Source organism: Diachasmimorpha longicaudata, chromosome 11 (assembly GCF_034640455.1).
Source record: "Diachasmimorpha longicaudata isolate KC_UGA_2023 chromosome 11, iyDiaLong2, whole genome shotgun sequence".
Taxonomy (NCBI): domain Eukaryota; kingdom Metazoa; phylum Arthropoda; class Insecta; order Hymenoptera; family Braconidae; genus Diachasmimorpha; species Diachasmimorpha longicaudata.
This window is the reverse complement of record NC_087235.1, coordinates 3,618,784-3,629,296: the sequence shown is the minus strand read 5'-3', so window position 1 is coordinate 3,629,296 and position 10,513 is coordinate 3,618,784. Positions and strand designations below refer to the sequence as shown.

At 39.5% G+C, this 10,513-nt stretch overlaps 3 protein-coding genes across 5 annotated transcripts; 2 read left to right on the top strand and 1 right to left on the bottom strand.

Annotated features, from left to right (window-relative positions):
• The first annotated feature begins 45 nt into the window (after positions 1-45).
• On the top strand, positions 46-1,174 carry Rtv (retroactive). Its single transcript, XM_064130382.1, has 3 exons — positions 46-275; positions 618-785; positions 917-1,174. The coding sequence occupies exons 1-3, from the start codon at positions 212-214 to the stop codon at positions 1,108-1,110; spliced, it is 426 nt and encodes a 141-aa protein (XP_063986452.1). The 5' UTR covers positions 46-211; the 3' UTR covers positions 1,111-1,174.
• A 148-nt stretch (positions 1,175-1,322) lies between these two features.
• On the bottom strand, positions 1,323-4,765 carry LOC135167309 (uncharacterized). Its single transcript, XM_064130379.1, has 5 exons — positions 4,401-4,765; positions 2,204-2,324; positions 1,893-1,952; positions 1,641-1,802; positions 1,323-1,542 (listed from the first exon to the last, which is right to left on the bottom strand). Exons 1-5 carry the CDS (start codon positions 4,407-4,409, stop codon positions 1,334-1,336), a joined length of 561 nt encoding a protein of 186 aa, XP_063986449.1. The 5' UTR covers positions 4,410-4,765; the 3' UTR covers positions 1,323-1,333.
• A 412-nt stretch (positions 4,766-5,177) lies between these two features.
• Positions 5,178-7,895, top strand: LOC135167302 (zinc finger protein 76-like). Of its 3 annotated transcripts, none has more exons than XM_064130361.1 (7): positions 5,178-5,235; positions 5,643-5,739; positions 5,883-6,042; positions 6,183-6,564; positions 6,773-7,355; positions 7,470-7,595; positions 7,686-7,895. In XM_064130361.1, exons 2-7 carry the CDS (start codon positions 5,662-5,664, stop codon positions 7,782-7,784), a joined length of 1,428 nt encoding a protein of 475 aa, XP_063986431.1. In that variant the 5' UTR covers positions 5,178-5,235; positions 5,643-5,661; the 3' UTR covers positions 7,785-7,895. The 3 variants fall into 3 exon arrangements, with proteins under 3 accessions (XP_063986431.1, XP_063986433.1, XP_063986432.1); XM_064130363.1 differs by having other exon boundaries at positions 5,205-5,223; XM_064130362.1 differs by lacking the exon at positions 5,178-5,235 and adding an exon at positions 5,236-5,361.
• The last annotated feature ends 2,618 nt before the right edge of the window (positions 7,896-10,513 follow it).

Below are 10,513 nucleotides of genomic sequence, written 5' to 3'. Positions count from 1 at the left end.
TGAAAAAATAATATTTCCTCAGTGTGCAACGACCTTAACACAGAGAGACACAAAGTGAAAGGCCTCCAGAGTGGAGCGCTGAATGTCCGGTTTCTGAAGAAGGCTCAGTCGGCACTTCAACATGGCTGTGCGCTGAATGGTTTCTCCAGTACTTGTCAAAATTTAATTCAAGGATTCCAACGAGTCAAAATTCTTTTCAATTCCCTCGAAGATGGAGAACAAACGGATCTTTTGCACTTTGGTGGTCCTCTCTTGTCTAGGAATAAGTGTCAATGGTGAGTCATTTAAATCTCTCACTTTCACTTTGCGATTATCTGCAACCTGTTACCATTATCCTCGATGGCACAAACGTTGGGGCAAACAATATTGCATACCGATAATACCAATAAATAATTTAATATCCTGAAAAGCAGAAGAGGACGTTATTTTGTTCGATGAAAATGTTTCAGATTTTTTTTCTCCTCTGGACTATTTTTTCCGTCTGGGAGTTGGCTCGATTGAGCTTAATGACGTAATATACCGATCATAATTCATGATTAAAGGACGGGCGCAGGGAAAACCTGCTGCATTAATTAACATGTCTATTTTTCCTTGTGAATAACAACGTGACCTTTCAGGTGCACTACGAAGATGTGTCGATTGCCGATCGAGGGGTGAGGGAGGATCCTGCAAGGATCCTTTCACGATGAATGCGACGATGATTGAGAGTGAGCCTGGTGTTGACGTTGTACCATGTGCATCAGGATGGTGCGGAAAAGTTATAGAATCGCCTAATTTGAATAATGGTAACTTGAATTTTCCTGAGTGCTGATTGCAGTTCCGGCAAATATTTAATATTTTACAACGATCGCACTATTTTTCTCTCCCAATTTCCCCGGACGTTTACACACTCTTTTCTAATTTTTTTCACGCCCAGAATACGGTACAGCAACGCAAAGAATGTGCCTCCAGCGCGGACCTGACGATGGTGAAGAGAGATGTGCCTACACAATAAAGAACTACAAAAAAGTCTGGATGTGCTTCTGCAACGGTGACATGTGCAACAACGCCAATTCCATCAAGATATCCGGATTATTTGTATTCATAGCGAGCCTTATAGTGATGCGGTGAAGGGCAAAAGACTGTATATTTTTATGTAAATAATAGAAGGATATGACTAATGCAAGTACAAAAAGCCTTTGTCATTATGTATCTAATGAAAAAAAATCGGTGTGAGTGTCCAATCGATTTTTCTTCTCATTAAAAACCCCATAAAAGGACGATTGACGACTCATCATCAATTGTCCTTTCTGTGGAGTTCCTCAGGATTAGTATATGGTCATTTGGATCAGTCTCAATGCCCATGATTGCTGTAGAAGGGCGAGGCGGGCCTGAGGCTCTTCAGAATGTTCTCGTGAAGACCGTTCGATCGTCTCTCCTCCTGATTCCGCAGTATTGCACGCACGTGGGGAATCTCGTGGAAAAATAACTCACCGTGACCGTACAAATATCTGACAGCTATCATTGCCGCTTCTCCAGTTAGCAAAAGTGGATCAGGGTGATCTGAAAAATTTATTGCATTCGTTTTTTATACGTCAATACAATTATTTTTCAAAATTTTCTTTTCCTGTACTTCTGTGTCATCTTTCTCGTATTTTTACCTAGACCGTTTGAGAAGTCTGGGGTGTGATAAGCGTCTTCTGAGCTGATGCCGAGGTCGTTGGTGTCCAGGGGGGGTACAAAGACACCCACGGGCCACAGGGACTGAGCATTCTGGGGGGTAATCACTCGGGATTTGCGAAATGGTCCTGACAACCTCTCACCTAGGACAGAGCCGTGATAAAATCATTCCACTGATGAAGATTAATTTGTTTATGGCAGATAATAATTATTAATATTATTATGATTCGTACCAAATGAGGGGTGTTGTCTTCCGATACTGAGGAAATTCTTCTGAACGACTGTACCACCCCCTGCAACCCGTTCAAAAATATTTTTAAATTCATCTTTTTGTAGACAATTTGGCAAATGTCTTCGAAACTACGGTATTTACAAAAAAATGTGTGAGAACGAATTTGTAGCTCATGCAATTCTCTATAAATAGTGTTCCGTGATGTTTCGAGTTAAACCCAGTGGTTTTGTAGATATTCACGGAATAAACTCTTATGCTTCTCTAATTATACGAATGGACAGATGAATTAACTCATTTCACGTAATTACTCACCATCAGTCGTGAGCTCGTGCTCGTGATAATGCGGTGGCGATACAAACCTGACGTGAACAGTGGCGAGTGGAGCTGCACACGTGGTAGCAGCTCCAGTGACCAGCAAGCCCAGAATTTTTAACTGGAATGAAAAAAAATGATAAATTACCAAGTGCAATTGCAACTGACTCCCCAGCACCAATGCCTGGGAATTATTCCTCTCTAAATCATGTTCGCTCATCAAATCGTTCCCCGAGTGAGTAAATCCTGGTCTGGGTCGAGAGTTATTAATCGAGATTGCCACAGCGATGAGTTGCATCGAGCGTATTTTGCGAGAATTGCGTGGGAATGGATTTCCAGAGGGGAATTTTTTGGCGCCAATCATCACACCCGAAGAAATCGAAGATGAAAATCGCAACAAATTTTTCATCGTTACCAATTCACGATTATATACCCCTTTGAAATAGTTTATGCCAGTGACAGTGAAAGTAAGTCGATAAGAATCGCCGATTCCAATGAATTCCCATTCTTTCGAAATTCCTCCCAATAGACTCATAACGATTTTTCCCCGCTTCCCCACCATCCTCATATCACGCGACTCGATCATCCCCAAGACCGGCGAACAAGTGGAAATACACCTGGAGTCCCTCCATCCACGTGACCCAGTACTTCAGTTTGGGCCTTATAACGGGCGTCTGATCACGGGAGTGGGTAAAAGAGACGGGTTTTAAATTTATTGAAGCCAGAAGTTGGGCAATGCCAAGACAAGTCACGGGACTTTATATCTCGTAGCGCGTACGATCGCATCCTGAAGCCTCCGCACAAAATACAATCTCAGTGGAATAGCGTATCACGTGGCCCCAGGACTGCAGGGCCTCGACGTAGAGCCTCATATATCCATCACTCAACTATGTAAAATATACCTGCGGTAGCACCTACGTGACCAGTACCTGAAACTTTCATCTTCTCTAACGAGATCAAGCTATTAATGATTTTTATTTTTACCTCGGGGGCGATTTATTCTCTCTCTCTCACTTGGGGGATCATTTTTCATACGGGTTTTATAATTAATCCGTGAAGTTACGGTTTCATTGGATACATTGGGGCCTGTTGTTTCTGCTCAGGTGGAGGATTGCATAATTAAGACAAGATTGAAGTTCTAACTTGATCCGTAAATTTGTCAGGAATGGAGTTGATGTTAAAACCGGTAAAAAGCTAAATAATTTTTTTTTTTGAGTATAGAAAAATTATTCTCCTATTTTCAATCAGATCCAGTATAACCCGAGGTATCACGAAATTGTGGAGGACCAACTACATTTAAAACCGAGTGTTACAGGTAATATAAAAAATAATAGAGAGCAAGTTAGAGAAATTAAATGAGAATCTATAAATCTCATAAAATATCACAACCAACAACGCAAATGCATTAACGATTTGTCAGTGTTGATTTTGCTCTACATGTTCTATTATTTAATCCAATGATTACCCAACTCATGTCAGTTCACACGCTTTTAATGTAATGAAGAGGCATACAATTATCAGACCCTATATGGTAGCAGCTCAAAGAGGATAAAAACATTGTATGTAAAAGGTGAAAATAGCTGAATTACGAAACAAGACAAAAGGCTCAAAAATGCAGATATCCATAAAAGCAGCCACGTGAGCTGTATCCTAAGCGTCTACTGTTGTTACTGCCGACAGTTAATGGTATAAAAGGAAGGCCGAGGAACAAGAGGCGGAGGCGAACGTTTTACTCGTACAGAAATCATTATGCAAGCGCAGTGAATTTTTACGAAAGTACGAAATAAAAAATAAAGGGGAGAAGAAAGACGGGTAATAGTTGTAATGCATCGTTTGAATGACATACGAGTGATGGTAATGCGTAGGTACATGACAATCACATGATCCTGGTCTGTAGAGGAAAGGGAAAAGTTAAGTCTCGTGATTTTTCAAATATGGAATTGTCTTCCCGAGACCTGGACGAGCGAGATTTACATTTACCTCTTGTAATTAACGAAGCTACTAATTAAATAATCGACCCATTCTCTGAATGTATAATTAGTGAACTCTCTTATCGATTAGTAAGTGAACAATTTTTTTTTTTGGGAATTTTGAATGTAAATGAATTTTTCTCACGAGTTAATTCCAATTGCGATGTTATCGATTGGATGATTTAATGGAATTTATTGGGGTTTCGATTCCACTTTAATTAACTCACCATAAGCATCGTATCCAGCGATTAATGGAGCCCGATAAGATCACTGAGTCGTAGAAAAGTCACGATTTTTGCTCCAGATTAATTACGACTTTTGATTGATTGAGATGTTTGATGGGGTTTTAATTGTTCAATCACACTGACTCGAGGGCCAGAATGTTGTGGAGGTGTCACGGACACACGCGGTCAGGAACTGATCCAGTTCAGACGTGCCTAGAGAATGTCGTGATCCATAGGTAGTCCATCCCCCTTCTTACGTACCCCACTTTGTTGAAGATCATGATGAAACTGGGGGAATGGAATACATGACCACGATGATGAGGACTAATTATATCCTGATTGTGTCAATGGTAAGTGGTGATTGCCGGTGGCTGTGGTGGTTGAAGGACGAGATGGCTCTATGAAGGGGGTGGGACAAATCCAGGGCTCATTGAACGGTTCAAGTGCCCTTAACGAGAGTTATAGACCTACGATGGGATATGGACAATACAGAATGGTTCACCTTACTTTAATTCTCTAACAAATTTATGGTGTTCTGTAATTTTTTCTCATGGTTTTTGGAAAAAATAAAATTTATGAGGGAAACATCGAATACTTTTTGATAAAAATATAGTTTTTTTGGCCGATTAACGATCGGGAATCATTGGAATTCGCAATAACCCTAGATGAAACAGAAGGAATGCTGGACGTTTTGGAGTCAGGTAAAATCACGAATTTAATGCTCCTCCCGGTCTCCGAACTCCCCCGAATATTCCCGAGGTGTTGCGCGTGCGCAGCACTTTCCACGCGCTCACTCCACTCTGTTGGATTCACGCAGCCCCGACGAGTGAGTTTATGGGTAATATTTCCCAAGATTCTTTGGTGATTCGTACCAAAATAAAAAACAATCACTCTCAAGAGTATGAATTTTTGAATTACTTCGAACATGCGACAGTCAGTCTGTCTCATAAGACTTGTAACACCGGTGATGGTGATTTATTTGTCGTCATTGTGGTGTTCAACAATAGAAATGGCGTTACTGGAACGTTATTTCAATTGTTGTCAGTTGTGAACATTATTGGAAGATTGGAAGTCACAAAAATTACTTCAAAATGGAATGGAAAGTCATCGAATCGGTTTTTTGGTGTTGGAGATGACTTGTGATGAATTAAATAGTGATTTTTATGAAAAAAGTTTGGGATAACCTCCAAATTCTGGAGTATGTTATTATTTACTTATTCCAAAGAAACGGATTGATGATTTCAGTTTACTAATAAGCGTGAACATGTCATTGGAAGATGCAGAAACTTGTGAAAATTCTCCGGAAAATGAAGATGATTTTACTCTTCTGGAAGAATTGACTGTAAGTGTTAAAATACAATTTTACTCTTTTGTCTGTCAAAATTTAACAGTATTTATTTGATAGATTGAAACAGAATTGTATATTTTAAACAAAGTGTTTTATATTAGTTTTTTAATATTCTAATTCTTTTAACGCTCCTCCAGGATGACCAGGACACTCTCCCAGTGATGACAAACGGGGAAGATGAAACCGCCCTTCAAGGAGTAATCCTCCAAGACCACGAGTTACTAGGAACTACTTTAACTGCAGTCACATTCTCTGATGGCACACAAGCATTCGTGACAAATCACGAGCCCAGCGCAGGTAACTACAGTTGAAATACATTTTTATTTCTTTCATTAATACATTAACTCTACTAGCGAAGCAGGACAAAATTTGTTTAGAAAATTGTCGATCACCATTGGCACCGTTAATATTCTCAAAAATTTCTGAAAAATCCTCAGACCTAGACTACAAAGTAGACGAAGACGTCCCCCGTTCCATAGTAATTCGGGACGTGGCAGGTCTCGAAGGGCGAGTAGTTCACCTAGAGGTTGATCCCGTAGTTGTCCACTCCGAGCCCAGCACATCAGACTCATCAGACACGACCTACGCTCAAATCCAGATAATAAATGGCAGTGCCTATATGGTAACCAGTACGTTAGACTCAGATCCTCGAAAGCCAAAAAAAAAGGACTCAAAGGGGCTCACATCAGATCTAGAATCAAAGATTAGGTACGCCTGCCCTCGGGAGGGCTGTGGAAAAATCTACACGACTCCCAATCATTTGAAAGTTCACGAGAGGTCGCACACTGGGCTGAGACCGTATGAATGTGACTTTCCCAGGTAAAGATTAAAATAGTTTTTAATAAAAATCACCCATGTTTTGAATTTTACATCAACTTTTTTTCATTTTTCATAGTTTTCAATCAATTATTCATCAAAAATCATTCGTATTAATTCACGCTCTTACTAAATTATGACTAAATCAAGAATTCCAATCGAAATATCCTTCGTCAAAAGTTTTCTAAACGTCATTGACTCAATTTTCTAGATGCAACAAGAGTTTTGCAACTGGATACAGTTTGAAGGCCCACCAGAGGACCCACACAGGTGAGAAACCGTACAAATGCACTGCCACAGCCTGCGAAAAGAGTTTCAAGACCTCTGGGGATCTCCTAAAGCACATGAGGACTCACACAGGAGAGAGACCCTTCCCGTGTCCCTTCGAGGGCTGCGAGAGAGCCTTCACCACCAGCAACATCAGGAAAGTCCACATAAGGACGCACACAGGAGAGCGCCCTTACACCTGCGAAGTCTGTGAGAAGTCCTTTGCAAGTGCTACAAATTATAAAAACCACATGAGAATCCACTCGCGGGAGAAGCCGTACACCTGCATGGTTGAGAACTGTGGAAAGTCTTTTACCGAGTACTCTAGTCTCTATAAACATCGGCTGGTCCACACACCGGCCAAACCATTTGAGTGTCAGCTCTGTCATAAGAGCTACAGGCAGCATGGAACACTCATTATGCATAAAAGAACGACTCATGCTTTGGTTGACAGTGATGAAGGGAGTGATGCTTATTTTGATGGAGCAGATGCGGGGAAGGTGAAGAGAAGAAAGAGTAGGCAAAATGTAAGTTTCAATTTCAAAAGTAATATTATTATTTCTTGGGGAAATTTTCTATTACTGATTTGTAATTAAAATACGAACACGATTTTTGTCATTCCTCATTTTTTATTTTTGTAGAGAGTAATGATGAGTAAAGCTGCACAGGTAGAAACATCACAAGCTGTAGCTTCTTTAGAAGAATCATCTGACAGTGAGACCCAGATTTTATTAGTTGGAGATCCAAAACAACTCGTTGCACTGCAGGTACAACCAAATTTACGTTAAAAAGCGACAAATTTAATTGTATAGTAAATTTATAATAATTAAGGTACACTTTTCTTTGATTTATTTCAGCAAATGGGTATGGAAGAGACTTTCGACGATCCCACGATGGACTCATCCCTAGAAGGGCTGAATATAAAAATTGAGGAAATGGAATTTGGCTGGGATTGACTATGCGTAGAAGTAAAATAATTATATTATAAGTAGATAGCCCAATGGAAATACCAAGATAAGATATTTTATCATATGACATAATAAACTAAAAATGATTTTAGATACCAAGTAATGTCTTTACAATTTAACACGTAGATAATTTCATGTTATTTTTTCCTCTTCTACCCAGAAATGTATGAACAGATGTCTACGATAGTCAGGTAATAATATTAAATACCAGAAAGACATTTTTCATTCTAATCTAAACTAACACGCGATTCTCAGAACCAGATGATCCCTGAAATAATCCTCAAACAATTCTCCAATTATTTGCTGAAGACAATGGTGGAAGATTAATCATCGCCAATTTGACACAATTGCGGCTCCGTTGGTGACGATGTCATCAGCCTCAAAATCACAAAAATTGAAGTAAAATGAAAGATAACTTTACGATGCAGGACAAATTAAAAAATTGAAATACCACGCGATAAATCCTTCGTCGTGCTGACAACAAAAGACACCGAGAAAAAGCCTTCAATCACTGAAAAATCTAATAGCATTTCAAGTGCAGCCTCGAAACCTTTCAATCGATAATTGCTGGACCGATACTTCCGGTTGACAATTCGCCCTCCCACCATTATCCGGAGGACCTTCTGGCCCATCCTCGTCGTTCTGCAGTTCCTCCGTTTAAAAATCAGTCTATGACCGAGCAGATGTCAAACCAGAACGATTTTCCACTCGTTAGAAAAAATCTTCCAACCGCTCGTGGAAATTCCAGCCACTCCACAATACTAAAAAACTCATTCGATACTATTTATCGTAATAAATCGCGATTGATAAACTACCAGAAAGTGGCACTCACTGACACCAGAAATCGTAGGAATAAATAATAAAATCGAAGATAAACTATCGACCACTCAAACTATTACGTTCTAATCGAGGATAACGACTTTGCGTTTAAAAAATTATTTTTTTACGTTGTCGCACTGAAAGTGGATCGGTTTTTGCACAAAAATGGAACCACTGCAATGAAACATAATTTACCGAAAAAAATCCAGAACTTCAAGGGACAGATGAAAGAGTTGATGAACGACATAAAAATTCTTTTCATAAATTATTTAACCCATAAACTAATAGATGAATGAAACAAGTAATTCCGGAAAAACAAGAAACACTCGCCACTCCTCTGGCAGTTTGTTCAATTAATAACAGAGTTATAGAAAATAAACGAAGTGAAAAGAACTGAAGAATAAATTCTCGATTCAAAATTGATATGATTTTAACATGAACCTCGAGGGGCCACGGGGTCCGTGTTAATCTGGATTCGCACTATCTCGGGGACTACTGGCAGTGTATGAAGAAGATAAGCTCCGAGACTGAGGACCTGGAGGTACACAGATCGATTGCAAACACGATAGGCAACTGGAATAAAAAGTGGATACCCGTAGAAACGAACAAAATCGTGGTCGCAGCTCGTGGAATGTTGCCAGGACAGTTGTCACACAGTAAACAATTAGCTAAATTAATGTAAATGAATCTAATGGGGCCAAGAGACCAGTTTCAATGCAACGTGTCCAGTCGTTTTAACGGAGCATAAAGGAGCGATCGGTACGATTTTATCATTCAATAGACACGGATTGCTCAACCACGCAGACCTTTATCTCGCGTTTGCTGATCAAACTATGAGCAAAGGGTCGACTCAAACACTTTGCAGCCGGTGAACAGTATGGAAGAAAAATACTGACGTCATTGAATTGTTCATTGAAGTGGAAAATTCAGAGTGATTGACTGTTTTCATGTGACAAGAGGTTTTTTTTTTTTCAATTTTCGGGGATCTGCACGCGACTGGTCTTGAGCAGCAGAGGCTCGAGGACATCTTTTGATGATATCTCGTCGATTCTATCGGGTCAGACAACAAGTGAATGGAAAGTTTTAGAAAATACGCGGTTTAAGAGAGCAATCGATTGCGCGATTAAAAAATCGATTGATCAGAAAATCGTGAAATATTAGTTTTTAATTTTGTAGGAGGGGAAATTGAAATCGGGAATGAGATTATCACTATGAAAATCGATTCGGACTGAAGTTGCGAATCGATAGCAGTATTCAACAATTGCCATAAAAAAATCGTTAACAAATTAATTGACGTTGATTATAAAGTTATGGACCTTGACGATCGAACTTGACATTTCCCGGAATTCTGAATTCATTATGAAAACAGCTTAGTTTAGGTACACATTAAGAAACAATTGATGAAACCGGAAATTTTCTTACGGAAAGTTTTTTTAATACTCTTATCACAAATTATTCATCATTAGTCATTCGGAATTAAATCAGATCTGAAAAATGGGCTTTTTACGTTCGAATATTTGAAAATCTATCTCGATTATCAACATTTATTGAGACAAATATAACTATCACTGGCCAATGCCTTCAGCTCCCTCTTTTCCAGAAGGATCCTTAAAAAATTTAATTAGAACAAAATAATTAATCTAGTCTCTTTGGAGGAGGTTCTTCAAGTGCCCAAAACCCTGAACATGACGATTCCCGAATTTCACCGTTTTCGATTCCAAAATTTGACTCGAGAGACACTAGAGTCAGTCCCAATTGGACTGGCTCATGGGCCAAATTTGAAATCAGTGTAAATTTCGTCGAATTGTTACAAATGGACTGATTACACACGAGTAGACTCGAGGTAAACAGGATCGAGGTGCCAACGCGTCACGGCTTCGGCCATCTCGAGGTCCAAC